At 47.3% G+C, this 19052-nt stretch overlaps 1 protein-coding gene across 3 annotated transcripts in view; it reads left to right on the forward strand.

Annotated features, from left to right (window-relative positions):
- The first annotated feature begins 9417 nt into the window (after positions 1-9417).
- TMPRSS13 (transmembrane serine protease 13) overlaps positions 9418-19052 on the forward strand; it is a 37556-nt gene continuing 27921 nt past the window's right edge. The window contains exons 1-2 of one of the 3 annotated variants that reach the window (XM_036861729.1): positions 9418-9438; positions 13943-14118. In XM_036861729.1, coding sequence (XP_036717624.1) covers positions 14098-14118 — 21 coding nt within the window. In that variant the 5' untranslated portion in view covers positions 9418-9438; positions 13943-14097. Of the gene's footprint in view, positions 9439-13942; positions 14119-19052 lie in introns of those variants that run through there. The other 2 variants (XM_036861728.1, XM_036861727.1) reach the window with 2 other exon arrangements.

Below are 19052 nucleotides of genomic sequence, written 5' to 3' on the forward strand. Positions count from 1 at the left end.
TAAGTGCCGAGGTACAATAATGAGCTGAAACAGACATGGCCCCTGTCCTCGCTGAATTTAAAATCTTGACAGATGTCAATCAAATTATCACACAAATATAGAATTACTACTGTGATAAGCTACAGAGGAGAGGTATGTGGTGACATGAAAGCTTGTTCTAGGAGAACTTAGCTGGGAAAGGAGCCCCTCTGTCAACCCACAGAGGCAGGAAGCCAGCACGGTAACATGTCCAAGCAAAGCTAGATGTGGCTTCCACTGAGACCGCCTGACTTCCGTCCTCTCAGAGGCTAATTGACTGACTGCTTTGTATTTGGATTTGGGGGAGGTCGTGTCCTGAGGGGCAGCTAGAAACAAAAGCTCTACCACATTAGGGGTTTGATCAAACAGCAGATGCCCAGTTGGTTGTCCAGGATTCACTGATCATCTAATCTATCATTTTAAGTGGAAAGAGCGACTGAGAATAGGGAGATAAATGTTTCAGTTAGGATGATCAACTTGTTCTGGTTTACCTGGGACTTTCCCAGTTTGGGCATTGAAAGTCTCATGTTCTGGAACTGTTCTGGTTTTAGAACTGAAAGCTCCACATCCCAGGAACCCCCTGAGTCCTGGGCAAACCAGGATGGTCATTTATCCTAGTTCAAGCCACTGCCCAGCTCTGCCTCTCAGTTTCCTCCTCTGTGAGATGAAGAAGTTGGATGAGGACAGGGGCGTCTCAGCCCCAGCTGCTCATTAGAATTACTGAGGAAGCACCTCAAAAATACCAATGCCCAGCTTCTCTTCCAGAGCTTTGGTTGGGGTGAGAGCCGGGTATCAGTAATGCTGGTGTGAGGCCAGGATGGGGAACCATTGCTATGAGAATCTAGAGTCCTTTCTGGTGGTCTGATCCTCATTTGCGGTGAGTGTTATACCTGAACCCATTCATTAATTTATCCCTAAGCTCAAGTGCTGGCCCGTGTGGCCACTGTTGTTCCTGCTGACAACAGCAGGTTCCTTTCTTTTCCCTCTTCTCCTTCTCCCTTTGCTGCTCTCTTGGTCTTTCTACCTCTGATGCCTGGGTTCCTAACGCTGATTCTACCCAGCTTTGCCCACTAGGCCTGGACCAATCAATGATATCCCCTCCTCTGTCCTTCCTCTTTCTTGGCCTTCCCCTTCCCCAGCCTCTCTCAATTCTCACCAGAGAAGCTGAAAGAGATCTCTAGGTTCAGATGTCCCCTCAGCTGGGGCCAGAGCCAGGCCCTGTGCCCCGGGGGTTCTCCTCCTCTCCCTCTTCGCAGTAGAGACCATTTCCAGTGTGTGCCTCCTCCCAGTTGGGTCGTAGGGATCACCCAGCCCAGGGACCATGTGGCTGCCTGGAGGCCTTAATTTCATTCCTATTTTGGGGTCAGAGGCTGGTACATAGCTCCCTGCTTCAGACACTAATGTGCTCTGTGGCTATAGAAATAGACCAACAAATATATGGTCAATTGAGTTTTGGGCAAAGGTGTTAAAGTAATTCAATAGGGAAAAGATAGTCTTTTCAATAAACAGTACTGGAATAATTGGACGTCCAAAATGAAAAAAAATGGACTTTGACCTTTACCTCACATCATACACAAACATTAACTTGAAATAGATTATAGATCTAAATGTAAAAGCTAAAACTATAAAAATTCTAGAGAAAAATAGGAGAAAAATCCCTTGGGTTAGGAAATGACTTTTTTCTTTAATTAAAAAAAAATTTTTTTTTTTGGCCACACTGTGGCTTGTGGGATCTTAGTTCCCCAACAAGGGATCGAACCTGGGCCTGGCAGTGAAAACGCCAAGTCCTAACCACTGGACCACCAGGGAATTCCCCAGGAAATGACTTTTAGATAAGTCATGAGAAACACAATCTGTAAAGGAAAAAATTGATATGTTGAATTTCATCAAAAATAAAAACTTCTCTTTAAAAGACACTGTTAAGAAAATAAAAAGATAAACTACAGACTGGAGAAAATATATGAAAACATATATCCAGAGTGTGTAAAACATATTCAGAATATATGGAGAACTCTTATAGCTCAATAATAAAGAGACAAACCATTAGATAAAAGGGGGAGAGACCAAAAATATTTGAAGAAACACTCAGTAAAGAAGCTATGGAAATGGCCAATAAGCACAAGAAAGAATGCTCAACATCATTAGATATCAGAGAAATGCACATTGAAACCACATTGAAATACGACTATACACTCACTAGAATAGCTGAAATTTTAAAAGACTGACAATAGCAAGTGTGGGTGAGGATGCAGAGCAACTGGAACTCTCCTATGTTGCTAGCGGGGGGTGCAAAAATGGTACAACCACTTCGGGAAACAGTTTAGTTTTTCTTATAAGGTTAAAACTTACCATATGACCCAGCAATTCCACTCCTAGGTGTTGATACTCAAGAGAAATGAAAACATGTCCATACAAAGATGTACATGAATATTGATAGAAGCTTCATTCATGATAGCCCCAAACTGGGAATAATCCAAATGTCAATCAACTAGAAAAGGGACAAACAAACTGTGGCATATACATATAATGGAATACCACTAGCAAGAAAAAAAGAACAGACAATTCCTATTTGCCAATATAGATTAATCTCAAAACCATTATGCTGACTGAAGGAAGCCACACATCAAGGAGTGCATATTTATGATTACATTTATATGACATTCTAAAAAGGCGCAAAAAATGAATCTGTGGTTGTCGGGGACAGGGAGTGTGGACAGAGGATTGACTGAGAAAAGGTATAAGAGAAACTTGGGGAGATGGAAATATTGTATATTTTGAGCACAGTAGTAGCTATGCAACTGTAATATTTTTCAAAGCTCATCAAACTTCATACTTTAGAAAGGTGAAGTTTATTGTGCATAAATTACACTTCACAAAATCTGATTTAAAAAAAAAAATCAGATCATGCCTCTACACTCCTCCCCCACCCCCACTTCCACCACTTACTTGAAAGAACACAATGGCTTTTCATTGTTCTTGGAATAAAATTTAGATCCCTGCCCGTGGCCTACGGGACCCTAGGGCCACTCTTTTCCTTGCTCATTCTGCCCCCACGATGCTGCTCTCTTTTCCTCTGAGCTCTTCCTTCTACCTAGAGCACGGCCTGACTGACTCTTTTTCATTATCCAGGGCCTTCCCTGACTGTACCATCCAAAGCACCCCCCTCATTCTGCTCCATTTCATCAGTTTTCTTTCCATTGCTATGTGAAATGATTGTGCTCATTTACTTTTTCTTGCCTGCTGCCTGTCTTCCTTTTTAGAATTCGAGCTCCATGAGGACAGAACCTCATCTGTTTTCTTCAGTAGAATTTATTCAGATTTTTTTCACCAGATATTTCCAGAATCCCTAGCACCAGCCCAGGCCTGGCACATAGGAAGCTCTCAAAGTTATTTGTGAAAAAGTTCCTTAAAATTTTAAACACAGAGTTACCATATGACCCACCAATTCCAATCTTAGGTATATACCCAAGAGAACTGTAAACATATATCCACACAAAAACTTGTATATAAATGTTTGTAGCAGCATTATTCATAATAGCCAAGAAGTAGAAATAACCCAAATGCCCATCAACTGATGAATGGATAAATTAAATATGAGATAACCATGCAATGGAATATTATTCCACAATAAAAAGAATGAAGTATTGATGCAAGTTATAACATGAATGAACCTTGAATATATTATGATGAATGAAAGAAGCCAGTCACAGAAGATCACATGCTGTATGATTCCATTTATATGAAATGTCCAGAATAGACAAATCTATTGAGACAGAAAGTAGATCAGTGGTTGCCTATGGGGCTGGGGGAGGTAAGCTTTTTTGGGGTGATGAGTGTTCTAAAATTCATTGTGGTGATGGTTGCATAACTCTGTACACTGTAAGTGGGCAAATTATATGGGATGTGAATTCTATCTCAATAAAGCTGTTAATTTTTTTTTGTGTGTGGGATGAATTAATGAATCTGCTCCTCTGACCACTTCCTGGCTTTTAGGGGAGACAAATCAGGTAACACATGCCCCGTGAGCTGGTCTATTCTGCTCTATTCTGGACATGCACGGTTGATGCAGGCGTTCCATCTGTACACACGCCCTGCCTACCTCTGGGATTCCATCCCCATGGAGCCCCCCTGGATGCCATGAGAGACCTAATGGGAAGGGTGTCCTGGAGGGCCACACAGGGTCCAGGCCCAGGTGGGACTACTGGAATTTTCTCTCCAGCTCTCTGAAGCTAGAGCAAAGCATTCTCTTAGTCACTGGCTCTGTCACCCCGCCCGGGGTAATTACCCCTTGTTAACCCCTCTGTGTGTGTCATCCACACATGTGGATGATTATACTGAACTTGGGCCTGAAGATTTGGGCCACATTGCATCACACCAGCCTTGGCCCAGTGAAGACTGGGAGAACCGGCTCTTCCAGGTGCTCAGGGCGAGTGGAAAGCCAGGGCACCAGGCACTGAGAAGAAAAGGTGACAGTGGTGACACAGGAGGGCTCTCTGGTCTTCCTCACTCCTCACCCCAAAACTGGAACCCAGAGCAGGTGGGGCCGTGGTGGTTCCAGCTGGAGCTGAGGATGGCTGGCTGGTTGGCCTTGTATTTAGCCTTGAAGCATTGAACTTGGTATAGGAGGGTCTGTGGTTTGGTGTTGAACCAAAGAAGTCTTGGGCAGCCTTCAGACTCTGAGGTCTGGGCACAGGCCTGGGTGGAAAGGCCAAAGGCAGGAAGCGGGTCTTTAGAATCCTGGCCTCTCAAAGCTCTGCCATAAGATGTCAGAGGTTTACCCTGCAATCAGAAATTTAAAAGAATGATTCAGAAAAGAGGATCCCTGAGGTTCTTCCAGTTTGGACATTCTGAGAGTCTGATTGCGAACATCCACTGGGCACTTGGTCTGCGCCATGGCTGTACACGCACCAGCTCTGTTCACCCTCACATAACCCTATGAGGTGTAGCCTTATTCACAGTAACTTTTCTTCATGACGGGGAGATCAGTGGAAGCAATTTAGTTATTAAGCAGCTCCTGATAGGCACATAGTACAGCCTCAATAAAGACTTGATGACTGACTAACTGATTGCTTAGATTTGTGCTAGACATTGTGAGGAGATGTGAAAGAATTATATCAGTCAATTAGTGAATACTTATTGAGTGTATATTATGGGCAAAGTATTGTCCAATCTTGGAAGGGGAACCAGACTTCTTTGGGTTTTTAAATGTTGGCAATTAATTCAGGTAAAAGTAATCCTGTCCAAATTCAATAAAATATATTGTGAAATAAGAAGAAATATATGTATCGGTCTCTGGTCCCCACCGTTCCTGTCATAGGGCTCCTGAAACCCTTGTAAATAGGATGCTAGGAGAATCTTTGGTTTTAATATTTAGTCTTTGATCCTGGTTCTTGACACAGGGTTCCTAAAACTCTTTTAATTTCCTGGGTGATAGGAGTGTCTTTTGTCACAGAATTGCTTGGTGTGGGGAAAAAATTGTGATTAAGAGGAAAGTTGTATGGTAACATACATTACCGTTTTACTGAGTGTTGTCTTATTTAATCTTTAATGGGGTATTATAACCCATCAGATAGGTATTATTTTCTCTTTTGCAGATGGAGAAACTGAGATTCAGATAGTAAACTTGTAACTAATGTGACCAAAATTTCACCCTAGGGTGTTTTTTTTTTTTAAAACCATAGTCTAGTTTACATTCTTAACCATTATGTTATATTGCCATATAGATAAGCAGTTAGCCTAGAATGGAAAACCAACCATAGAGAAAACTGGAAACTTCTCTATACAAAGAATTAAGTAACAATTTCTAAGAATCTCAGAGTGGACAGACCTTATTTAAATCTTCATGAATTCTCTGGAAGACAGAATGACCATTCATATTTCTATGTCTGAAGTCGATGTTGAGTTGGGAGACTGTATAGGGAGGCATAGAGTAGCATTACAAGCAGTTTCAGAAGTCCAACAGAGCTGTTTTCAAACCCATTTCCAGCACTTATTAGCTTTGTGGTCTTGGGCAAATTACTTATCCTTTTTGAGCCTTGATTGCTTCTTCATCTGTAAAATGGGTATAAAATATCTATTTATAAGTTTGATGTGGCAATTAACTAAGACACTGTCCACAAAGAGGGTGCAATACACATTAGCTATTCTTTTTCTGGTAGCAAAGTCCCAGGGTGAGGAGGGTGAGGACGGAGGAGAGTGAGGGTCTCACGGAAGGGTAAGCGTCATAAGGACAGGCGTGATGCTGGGCTGCCCCTGCTATGTTTTAGTGGCCTGAGCAGTACCTGGTATACGATAGGCGCACAGCAAATAATTGTTTACAGATGTATAAAAATTAAGCAAGATTTCAGGGGCTGAGTGAGTGGGCTTTGATTTGGTAAGTGAAAGGGAACATATCTCAGCAAAATGATCCATGCACTGGCTTTAAGGTCGTGGGCCCTGAGCCTTTTGTCTTGACTTAAGAAAGGGATCTAAAAGGTGCTACAAACAGTTTTGGATACAGCCTACCAGTGGGTGGACCAAAGGGTAGTCACAGCCCAAAAGGCCGATGGAATCTGGATGTTTTCAGGGAAACATCAGCTGGAAACCTTGTCCTGCTCTGTGTAACAGCCTCCATTCAGTGCTTCCGTGATTAAGGGTCTCCATCAGAAACTGCTAGAAACGCCAGGACCCCTCAGTGTGGGAAAACTAAAGCTGAAAAAAAAAACCCAATATAAACTTATAAAACGTGGAAGGCTGAACTGAATTCTGATGTGTTACAAAAGGGCACATCTTAGCGGTCAAAAGCATTGAGTGAAGACATACTGTAGGGAGATCTGTTTACACAGAGTTTTCAGCTGATAGTAATAATGTCCTATATCCTTAGAGCACGTCAGCGTTTCCCAAGAGCCATCTCACAATATCATTTGATCCCTAAGGGGCAGGCAGAGCAGATCTTACCGTTTCTGGATCACAGTTGAGAGAACTAAAGCGAAGTGATTTGGCCAAGTTTCCACTTCTGGGAAGGAGCCAAGCCAGGGCTGGACCTGGGTCAACGTGCATTGTCCCTAAGCAGTGCTCTAGGTTGGATATAAAGATAGTTTCAAGGGAAGCGTTTGTCTTCATGAATTTTATGTTGATCATAATTATTAAGGGCCCCTGTTTGGGGTGTACCATTAATGTGAAATGCACAGCCTTGGAGACATTTCGGCTGCAGCTGGGCCCAGCCAAGCCATCAGCCTTGGGACCTGAAGCCTCTCTGGGCTTTCCTGAGATCACCTGTCCTGTCTGCTTTGGAGGGCTGTCCTAAGGGCTAGAGGAGATAAAGTGCTTTACAAATGTGATTATTCAATGTCTTAATATCCATGTGCATAGAGAAAAAAAAATCATATTCCTTCAGATTAGTTTGTTCTAAACTGAGAAGTCTTTTGAGAGCCAAAAAAGCAGAAAGGCTCATGTTCTTTTTCCAAACTCTGAATAACCTATTGGAGAAATGGAATAATGTAGTTGCATGCTCAGACTCACAGACATAGAAAACAAACTTATGGTTACCAAAGGGGAAAGGAAGAGAAGGGATAAATTAGGAGTTTGGGATTAGCAGATACAAACTACTATATATAATAGAGAAGCAACAAGGACCTACTGTATAGCACAGGGAACTATATTCAATATCTTGTAATAAACTATAATGGAAAAGAATCTGAAAAACTATATATATATATATATATATATATATATATAACTTAATCACTTTGCTGTACACCAGAAACTAACACAGCATTGTAAATCAACTATACTACCAAAAAAAAAAATCTAGTTTCTCATGTTATCTAGATTTAAAGTCTGTATAATTTTGTATCTTTTAAAAAATAATTCTTATTCAAAAAGCCAAAAGTTCAAAATGCATAACATTTCCCTTTCACTGAGCAAACAATATAAATGTCTATCTTTTGGTGACAGTTGGCAAAACACAGAATGATTAATCTGGGGACCTGCAGGGGTTCACCTTCAGTGACTTCACACTTATCATCTGCTCTGATAAAAACACATCTGAAGCAGCTGAAAAAATGAAGCTAGGGCAAGAATTACATCCAAAGGAAGTGTTCCTTTTAAAATACTCTGAACTGTAAAGAATATAGATAAAGGTTCTAACAAGAATGTACATATTTAACATTCTGTACTGTTTATTATCAAAACAGTGTATTGATATTTTGGAAAATTTTAATTATGATGATCCATTATACCCGTCTATTACAACAGACACTGTCATGGTAAGAACATAGATGTGGAAGCAGAGAATGTGGATTTGAGCATTAGCTCCATCCTTCATAAGCTGTTGACAGTGGAAAGTGTATTTCTTTGACTCTTTGCTCCCTTGTTGCAAAATGCGATTGTGTTCTGAGGACAAAGTGAAATAATATTCGTGCAGGTGCTTTGCAAATGTGAGTTATTATTTCCTGGTGTTCTTTTTATATTTAACCATGAAAAAATATATAGTTTCTCCTTATAATTCTTATTTACTGCACATTGCACCTGTTTTTGCTTTTTCTCTGGGTTCTGACCACCCTTCTGCTCTTTCTTCCTGGGCAACTTTGGCAGCATTTTCTTCTTTCTCAAACTGTAATTCTATTTCTTTCTGTCAGATTCTCTGTTCCTCAGCTCTTGTGCAAGGATCTCCAGATCGCCTGGTCACCTTCATTGATTCTCTTCTCTTGTGCCCAATCTCTCTACTTAGAGATTAGGTTCTCCAGAGCTGAAAGGGACCTCACTTTTTAGAGATGAGGAAGCTGAGCCCTGGTGCCCCTGAGAAGTTGCTCAGCAATAACAGAGAAGCAATAAAAGCCCAGTCTCGAGTCTTAGCCCAGGGCTTTCTCCACCAAACTGCCAGCAAAGGACCATTTTCTCTGGGCTTTGAATTCAAAGCATACGTCTTAGCCCTCTCCATACCTGCTCAAAGAACTACCTGTTGTTCAACCAAATTTTGCAATTATATCATATCACAATGGCTACTACTTATTGGCGGGTACTATGTATCAGACCTCGTGCCAAAAGTTTTATACAAATGATTTCAGTGAATGGACATAAATACTCTTATTTGAGAGGAACCATTATCTCCATTTAAGGAAACTGAGATTCTGAGATGGGGAGTAACTTGCCCAAGGACACAGAGGAAGTACCTGAAGAGCTCTGATTCCATGACAGATCTCAAAGCCTGTTGTACAAAGCACTCAACACTTCCTGCTCTGAACGTTCCTTTGAGGACTCTCACACTCCCCTTGGCAGCCTGAGAGTGCCAGGCTGTCTTACTGCCTGTCTCTCACACCTTCTGGAATCCCACCTCCTCCTCCAGAAAGCCTTCTCAGATGGCTCAGAGGGGAGTAGAGATGTTCCTGTCTGAATGTGGGAGTCTCGTGGTCACAGCAGTGTCTCCTTTGTCCTCACTCTGTGAGTATTTGAATGTGGCTGTGTGCAGGTGGCCATGCTTGCCTCTGCAGGACTTAATCCCCACCTGTCTTTCAGCACCGCTGGTCTGTGGGCAAGCTGCTTCAGTCCTGTGGAAAAATTAGCAGCAGCCCGGTTGGTGGTTCCGGTGACCCATTGGTTAGTTTTATCTTTACTGGTTGGGACAGTGGCTCTGGGACCACACTTCAGGGGGGCCATAGTGCCCGTGGGCCTGCTTTTGGAGAAATCCATGGAGGGAAGAGGACTTGACATCACCTCACACCAGGAGCAAGTGAAGGAACTGGGTGTGTTCAGGTGGGCAGAGTGCCGACTCAGAGAGTCACCAAACTGATCCCTCAAGTGTGAGAGGGGCTGTCATGCTGAAGTGGGGTTTGACTTCTGCAGGGAGGGGAGCTGGGAGTACAGAAAAACGGGTGTGGGCGAATCACGAGGAAGATCAGCTGTGTCAAACGCTTCTTTGGAAACAGGTGGCACCTAAACAACAGAACTGTCTCCAGATGGTGGTATTTTCCACTCCAATCTGGGCACAGCTGGGTGACTTCCAGGTAGGAGGGTCACAGATGGTCCACCCGAGAGGATTCGGCTGCCCTGGCCTGGGACACCCTGGAGGGCGGGGCCAGCCCTCCTCACGGCCCATGGCCCACTGTTTAAGGGGCTGGGGGCCGGAGTGTGCCACAGGGAGTCTGGCGTTCTGCCAGAGGCTTTCTACCTAGTTTATCCCATCTAATCACGGATTTGGGGTGATGCAACCAGAACAATGATGGTTACGGGGAGAAGAACAGGGCTTGGTCCCTCTCTGCCTCCTGTTGGTCCTGAACAAGACAAATGGGGCAGCAAACTCCATGACTAAGGGGAACACTGGCTCCTGGGTTGAGGGTTCTAGACTCTCTGAGGCCCTGACCTGCTGGGGGGTCATCAGGTGGCCCTTTGGCCAAGCTCAGGCTTTCTGCCCACCTTTCTTTTCTGGGTGTGGCTGGCCTTCCTCCCTCCTCTGTCCCTATTACTCAGCCAAGAGGCCCCATATCTGCTGGATGTGGGGAGCCTCAGAGTTGCCCCACCAGCAGAGTCCCCTGCCAGCCTTCCTTAGGCTGGCTGAGGGGCTCCGTTTAGGCTCATGAGCTGTTTCCTCTGGGCTTGAAAAAAAAATACTGCCACCCTATCCAGCCTCCCCTTATAATATCCAGAGCAGACTTAACCAAGCACCTGGTGTGGGTCCGGGCCAGTAGCCTTGCTGGTCTGGGCTCAGGGAGGAGCGCTGGGCTGGGGGCTGGGGGCTAGGGGGGTGGGAGAGCAGGGGCTGGGGTAAGAGTCCAGGCTCTGGGGTGGGGCAGGTGTCCTGGCCCAGGGCGTCTCTCCTGGTGACTTATTCCCTTGAGGGTGGGCTTGGTGTCTCCTCTCTGCCTGGCCTCTAAGTATGTGGTCTGTGTGTTGCAGCTTCCCTTAGACCTGGAGGGATGTCCCTCTGTTGAGCTCTGAGTGATGGAGAAGCTCCGAAGTGGGCTACACAGGAGGGATGGTACTCAGAGCTTTCACGGAGGGAGCGGGGAGGAAATTCACAAGTAGGGCTGATGAAGGAGGACTCACGAACCAGGACTGTTGACAACCAGGTGGGACGAGAATGGCCAAGAGCCCTGTTTCCCGGTCTGTAGCCCCAGGAAGGAGCTTGCAAGGTGCTGGGTAGTGGCAGCTGGAGAGGCCATGAAAGCAGAGCGCTAGGAGTTTAGTCTCAAAGTAGTAGTGAGATTTCTGTCACTCCTCACTCTCTTGGGGCTGCCTTGAGGCACGTACTTGTTTGCATGGATGATATATTTTCTGTAAAACTCCCTCCACCCTAAATGGAAATGACCCAGAGGCGGGAAAGGACCAGGCTACTAAAAGCCTGGAGCCCCACTGAAGGGGAGGTAAAAGGCAGAGCAGATGAACACCTGGGCCCAGTGCACTGCTCCCCTCTGGGTGGAAAGTCGTCGTGATCAGGTCTCTGGAGGGAGGAGGGCGGGGAGGCAAAAGAAAGCAGGTAGTCAGAGAGATGCAGGGATGGCACGGACGGGGTCTCCTTCCTTCCAAAGAGACAGGAAGAGGCAGAGCAAGGCTGGAGCCGGGTGCAGAAGCCGGGGTAGGTGGTTACTAAGGCCAGCTCTGTTGGGGGAAGAGTCCAGGCCTTGTGCCACCCTGGGACCTTCCCCTCTGGAAATAGGAAAACTACCAGCAAAGAATTTCATGCCTCAGTGTCCCCTGGCCCCGCCTCCGAGCCCCAACGCGGGATATTGCATGTTCCCCCCACCCTTCTGTTCTTTGCCACCTTCACCTCCAAGAGCTACGGCGGGGCCTGGTGCTGAGCTGCCGATGCTGATTGAACTGAACGGGTGGCTGATGGGCATTTCCACGTGGGTCAGCTGGTTTGCTCAGCAGGGACCCTGGGACGACCTGTGTCTCTGATGGACCCAAGGAACAGAGCAAGAAATACAAGCCACGTCTCTTCAGAGCCTCCCCAGTGCCGGACACATTCTCTGGGTGGATGTGTCATCACGGTCTTCCAGAGGGTGATAAAGACCTCCAAGTTCACATCGCTGGCCTTTACCTCTGAGGTGGGGTTTCCATCCCCCCCAACACGGGCCCAGAACCCCAATCCTGAGCTCTTACCAGAGGACGGGGGGACCTTCAGGGAATGAAGCTAAGGGTGACGCTGGGAGGCCAGTGGTCTGCCTGGGAGACAGAGTGGGGCTCCTCAGGTCTGGTCTATGGAAGGAAAGGCCCAGTGCCAGTCTCCAGCCTCAGAGTCCCCGGTGGCCTGGAGCGGGGGGTGGGGGTGGGTGCCTCCCTAGGAAAGAGGGAAGAGGAGGTGCTGAGGACACAATTCGGAGTCTCCTCGGGACTGGATGACCACGTGGGAGGGGTGCCTCTGCCCTGGCAGGCTGGTGGAGGGAGGAGGGAGGGTATGGGGCCTGAAGCTGAGTTCTCTTGGAGAGCCAGGGCAGTGACACCCTGAATAACCCAAGAGTGGAGAACCCTAGGGTCTCTGCCTGGGCCCACCATCCTTCTGCCTCTGGATTCAATTTCCTTCAAGACAGCTTTGGAGCCATCAGTTTCCACTCTGAGCTAGAAATTCCTGTTTTCTTGTATGTAAATGGAGAGAATAGTAGTCACTTCCCTTGTCTTTGCTTGAACGTCATGTCAGTGATCCCCTCCCTGACCTTCCTGTTTCAAACTGTAACTCTGCCTGCCCAGCCCTCTTGATCCCCTTCCCTGCTTTGTTTTGCTCTATGGCACTTTCCACTTTCTGCTACACTGTCTCATCCATCTATCGTCACCATTGTTGTCTATCTGTTTTTAAAATTCGTTTTGTTTGCCCCAGCCCACCCCGAATGCTAGTGCCATAGGGCGGGGGTCTTTGCTGAATTTGTTCACTGTGTCCCTAGTACTTAGAACAGTGCCAGGAACATAAGAAGCACTCAATAAATACTTGTTGAATGGATGAGTGAAGGATGGATGCATAGGATTGTTGCAGGAATTAAATGCATTGCTGTATGTAAAGCATTTCATAGGACACCCAGCACCTTATTATTATTGCTGCTGCTGTTGTTTGTTAGATGTGACTTGTGAAGTTTCCTCAGCTACTTGGCTCTCTGTTTCTCCATCTGTAAAATGAGGAGATTGAATCACTAGATAAACTCTGAGCTTCCTTCCATCTCTAAAGGGTCTGCAGTTCTATGATCTCTGTACCCCCAAATACTCAGAGGCTGGAAAGTTCTCCCCAGAGCTTACATTCTGCTGTTCTCAGCAGTTCTGCTGGGTGTGGAGGTGCTAACTCTCCCTTCACAGCAGCGCTTCCTCTGTTTCTTTAGACTATTTCTTTCGACAGGCTGGGGCAGAGGTAGGGAATCATGAGTCAGCATAGTATTTCTTGGAATGGTCTCCATTCCAATATATGTATGTTTTATTTTCATTGGTTTTGATGTGTTGTTTCATAACATTTTATTATTTTCAATAGAGGCAATTCATTATGTGCATAATTAGAAGCCATTTGATTTTAATTTCCTTGTTGAGAGTTGTTGTAGACATAAGCAAAGTTCAGGAGAAAGATTCTTTTTGCCAGACCACGTGCCCCGATTTGGGATTTGGGCATGTGGTCCTTGGAGATGAAGTTTCACCCTGTCCTGCCCTGGGTTGGCGCTGGTCCCTGATCTTGGACGATCCTTATGGGGACAGGGTCGTACCTCAGAGGGCTCAGAAGCACCTGTTTTAGGGGCTCAGGTTGGCATGGCTAAGATTGTCCTCCCAAGGCCTGGGCCACTTCTCCCCAGAATCCCCCTCTGAAAAAGGTGGTCTGGAAGCCCTGGTTTCCCCGCAGCTGACTCTGCGGGGACAGCTTTGGGAATAAAGGTAGCTTCATACTGCCAGTATTTGGTATTTGCTGAGTAACTGGGATGGCCTTGGAGGAGGGGCGAGGGACAGGTCTGGCTAGTTCTGCCTTGTTGTTCATACACAGGATTACCTCACATGTCCCAACTGGCTTCCCCGCCCATCTGGTGAGGGCTGGCCTTCAGCCCTCCAGCCCCCTTTTCCTTACCTGCCTGGGAAGCCAAACATGGATCTTCCCGTCAACATCAGCTGAGGCTGGAGACTTCACCCCCTCCGGAGACCATGGACGGAGACAGCCACCTGGTGAGTGCATCTGCGGAGCTTGGGCCAGAACCTCCTGGCGCTGAGGAAACAGGGATAGGGCTGGAAGCTAGGTGGGGCAGCGGCAGTGTGCCTCGGTTTCAGGGGAAACTGAATGTGCCTTTTCTAGTTTGAAGCTACTGGGGATCAAGATCACGCGGCCTCCTTTTATCATGGTTCCTAAAAGGGGCCCCATGGGAGGAGGAGCTGATGGGATTTGGGGTCTGGTCAGGAAGCACCCCAGGGCTGTGTGGCTGAATCCTGGGATCCCGCTCTGTGGCCCCTGAGAACCCCAGCCAGGACGTATGTGCTGTTGGGACAACTTTGCTGGTTTGAGAATCATGAAAGCTTGGTATTCTAACTCGGCTTCAGGGTTATCTTCGGGTGACCCTCTCACCAGACTCATAAACCATCTCAGAAAAGGTGGCATTGAAGATCTTCGAGGGGATTTTAAACTCCTCTTGGTCATTATTTTCAGGCTTAATAATCTTCATGCTTGGAAAGTGCTTCCTTATGTCTAACCATGATTCCTTCTGCTACAACTAAGATTACTTTCCTCTTCTGTTTTTTGGTAGAGAGCAGCTAAGTGTCCTCTGTGGAAAAGCCAGTCATATGCATGTGAAGGTTTCCAAAGATTTTGTTCAAGTGTTCCTCAGCTTTCTTTTCTTGAGGAACATTCCTCTGTGCCCTTACTTCTCCTTGGGTCTTATTTTCTGCTCATCTCCACCTTCTTTTGTTCTCCTGTGATGTGGTAGAATCTGGGACTGTGGGAAGGATGGGCCAACGCTGGAACTGAGGATCAGCTTAGCCTATGTTCTGGCTGATAGTTGGCTCGTGGTCCATTCTGAACCCCAGATGTATTTCTGAAAACTCTACCAACATCTCTCCCACCATTCTTCCAGCCCCTTCTTGACTTTTCTGTCCCAGGCTTTTTCTCCTGCCCTCTGATCTGGTCTCCTTGGCCCATGTCTCTGCCTCACCGAGGTCATTTGACCCTAGGCCTCTGGGGCTCATTGGAACCTCTGGTGAGCAGTAAGGGGGATGCAGAAGGCAGAATGGAGTTTGGTTTGAGGCATGGGGAAGGTGAACCCATGGTCACAGCCATGGGTCATGTTCCTTGGTAACTTGCTGGGAACCTAAACTTGATGGTCCCTAGACACAAGGGGTGAGAAGTGCTGAGCTATGTGAAGGGTGGTAGGGCCAGTCCCTGGGGCAGGGTGATGGTGGGGGGGGGCACCTGCTAGGAAACTCATCTCTCCAGAGTCAGGAACCAACATGGAAGGTCACTGGAGGGGCACAGGGTAGAGTACAGGCTTTTCATTACTGATAGAATAAATGTCACATGGTATGGCAGGTCCCACGTTCACTCTGGGAGACTTACCTTGGAATGAAAGAACTGAACCATTACCTCCTTATTTAAGGTTGAACCCCCAAGATAGTGAGCCTGAGGTGGGGACAGAGAGAGCTTCCTGAAGATCTTAAGCTTATCTGCAACAGATTTCTTAACACTAATTAAATTGAATAAGAGGAGACTGTGAGTAACTGGTCGTCTAAGGCTGTGCCTTTTTCCCTGAGGACGTCATTGCAGAAAGACGCATTGTGATTTTTGACTATCAGCTCAATAAAGTAGTGAGAAAGATGGTGGCCAATGGACTTAAGCCTGATGAAGCTCCTGTGTGAGCCGGCTGGGACTTCAGGGGGACCTTAGAAAGAAGGTGGAGAAGGCTCACAGCTTCTTTGTGTTCAAGAGAGAAGCCGCAGGATGTGGTGGACAGAACACTGACCAAGTTCCAGGTCAGCAGTGACTTTGGACCAATCACTTAACTTTTCTGCACCTTAGTTTCTTCATCTGTGAAATGGAATCAAAATAGTATCTACTTCAAGTGGTCTTAGAATAGTGTCTTTCACATAATAAGTCTCTTTTATAAGAACATCTGGCATAGACAGACAGACAGACAGACAGATAGATAGACAGATGGACATGTATTCATAGAGTTAAGATTTATTGCCATCATCGTCATCATCATCATCATCATCTAGGGTCTAGTCTTAGCACCTCTAAATTTGGACAAATATCTTCTGCTCTCTGTGCCTCAGTTTCCCCACCTACAAAAGGAGAGGGTTGGACGAATTGCCCCCTGAGGCCCCTTTCTGGTTCCATGACAGTCTCTGGAATCATGTAGAGTGAGATTACAGGTGTGCCACACTGGATATGCTCATTTGTTCCTGAAGAATAGTGCATACTTTGTGTTCTTCAAAAGGCGTCACATGCTTAATGCTTAAAGAAGTGTCATGTTTATTAAAGAAAGACTGAAGTTGACCCACTGATAAAGCAACAATCCTCTGTAGAGTGGATTTTCTTCTACTGGCTCTTCTTTTTTCTTTTTTTAATTAATTCATTAATTCATTAATTTATGGCTGCTTTGGGTCTTCATTGCTGCACACGGGCTTTCTCTAGTTGCAGCAAGCGGGGGCTACTCTTTGTTGCGGTGCGTGGGCTTCTCATTGCGGTGGCTTCTCTTGTTGTGGAGCACGGGCTCTAGGCGTGCGGGCTTCAGTAGTTGTGGCACGTGGGCTCAGTAGTTGTGGCACACGGGCTTAGTTGCTCCGCGGCATGTGGGATCTTCCCAGACCAGGGCTCGAACCCGAGTCCCCTGCATTGGCAGGTGGATTCTCAACCACTACGCCACCAGGGAAGCCCTGGGTCTTCTTAAAGTGGAGCAGGTTTTCAGTCAGCCCAAGACCACAGATGCTGTGCACTTGAGAATGGCTGGAGGCCCCAGGGCTGGTCCAGGATGAGGCACCGTCTTTAGAGGGGGTTGGGCAGGTTCCCAAGATGGCAGACCAGTAGGCTCAGGTGGCTCTGCTATCCCCTAGACCCCAAAGTGCAGGCACCCCCAGGACTCCTGGCACCTGCCCTTTGTCCCTGCAGGTATGCAGCCCTCACCTGAAACCTGTGTGTTCCATGTTGGCACTGGTGCCAGGCAGCCTTACACTAGGCCCATCCCACCCTGCCTCCCTCTGTGTTGTCCCTGTGACCTGGCAAATGTAAGCATGAAATGTGTGGGAGTGTGTGTACGGGGATCTAGGCTGGGTGCTGGGTGGGAAGGCTGACTGATGTAACGGTAGCCACTTGGCTGAAGTGTCCCGCTTTGGCAAAACAGCTTCCTCTTGGTACGGCAGCAACGGGGGTGGACGGTGTCCAGCCAGGCAGGGAGGGATGCCAGCACAGGGAACCCAGGGCTTGGTCAGCCAAGTGGAGGCCTTGGCGATGCCAGGCGGCGTCTGGCTCCTGTGATAGGGAAGCAATACCCAGGACTGTCCATGGGGCCCCCATTATGTAGCAGCCCTATTACCACCCCAGCCTTGGCAGAGAGGGCGCATGGGGAGAAACTGAGGCACCAAGTTCCTGGGCAACCAAACGTTATTTGTTTGGCAATAGGGGGTACTCAATGTTCTTTAAACTATTTGATGAATGAATGAATGAATGAATGAGCAGGAAGGTATTTTGATTCTAGTCTAATAGGGATCCCCAAGGTTTTTTCATGTGTATAAGAGGCATCCTAAACTAGAAGGAACTTTAGCACCCGATCAGGCCGGCAATTTTCAAGTTCTTTGTAGTAGCAGACTCTTTTGTTCAAATGAAATCTTATGTGGAACCCACTGCATAAAACTGAAAAGTTAATCTGCTCTGTTTGAAGTGGGGTAAAGGACTCGAAGCTCTTTACCTACAAGCGGGCCTCCAAGGCATCTCCACGGAACTTCTAATGCTCTGTAGAAACTCGTTTGAAAACAGCTGATTGTCCAGCCTTTTCCTTGGTTGGCCCCGGAAAGGAAAGTGACTGACCTTAAGGTCCTGCAGCTGGTTAGGAGCAGAAGCAAGAGTCCCTGGGGCCTCCTGTACCTGCGGTGAGGGGGGCCTCGGGGCTCTGGCTTCTTAGTCTGGAGCCCAGTTTGATTCCAGGCCGACTGGGGTCCCTGAGGTTAGCATTGCATGTATGTGGGGCGTGCTGGTGGCTGGGTGGCAGGAGGTGCTGGGAAATCTGCCTGTGGGTTCTGAGGGGGCCTGTATCTGTGCGGTTTCTCCGGGTCCAGGGAGCGGGGAGGGTAGGACGGAACCCTGTGTACCTGGAGGTGTAATGAAGCCTGGGTTGGGCAGTGAGGATGGAAAGAAGCACGGACCACTCCGATCCAGTCCAGTCCACACTGGAGGGGGGTTCAGGCTCCCCTGCCATGGTCCAGGGGTTCCCCAGGCTCCCAACAGGCAAGGAGGATTTTTAAGTTCCGTGAAAGGGGGCTCCTGATCTTCCTTGGCACCTCTTGTGCTTCCGGTGGGGATTGGGGAGCACCTCGTCCTGCGTAGCCTGGAATACTGGGGTGCCGGCCTGGGCTGCCACCCTTTGAGCATCGTTGATTCTCAGGGTCACTGGGAGAGAGACGCTGCCACAGGGACCTAAATCTAACAAGGGGTCCTTCCTTGTTGGAGCTTGGGAAGGGGCAGGCAGTGGGAGAGCATGGAGGTGTGCAACAGCCTGAGGACGGCCGTCAGAAGATCTGGGTTCTGGTCCTGGCGCTGCCCCCAGCTGGCTGTGTGATCTTAGACAAATCACATTGCCTTTCTGGGCCTTAATCGCCTCACCGATAGGAAAATGGGTTGGACTGGAGGGTTTTCAAGATGCTTCTAGCCTGTGGTATACCCAGCCTGAGCCTGGCCCGGAACCGGGGAGGGAGGCCCAGTCAGCTCGTGCTGGACTTGAAGGGGCCCCGGGAGACATGAAAACGCGTTCAAGTCACTGCAGGTGGACGTTCTTAAGCCTAGCGTGAGACTTTATTATAGGGTTCTGCTCCCTGTAATGCCGGGTGCTCTGAGCGACCCACAGTGCATCTGGCCCAGAGATCAGGCTGCCGCCTGTGGGTAAATAACAGTCTCTACGGAA

The sequence above is a fragment of the Balaenoptera musculus genome, chromosome 8 (genome assembly GCF_009873245.2).
Source record: "Balaenoptera musculus isolate JJ_BM4_2016_0621 chromosome 8, mBalMus1.pri.v3, whole genome shotgun sequence".
Lineage (NCBI taxonomy): Eukaryota > Metazoa > Chordata > Mammalia > Artiodactyla > Balaenopteridae > Balaenoptera > Balaenoptera musculus.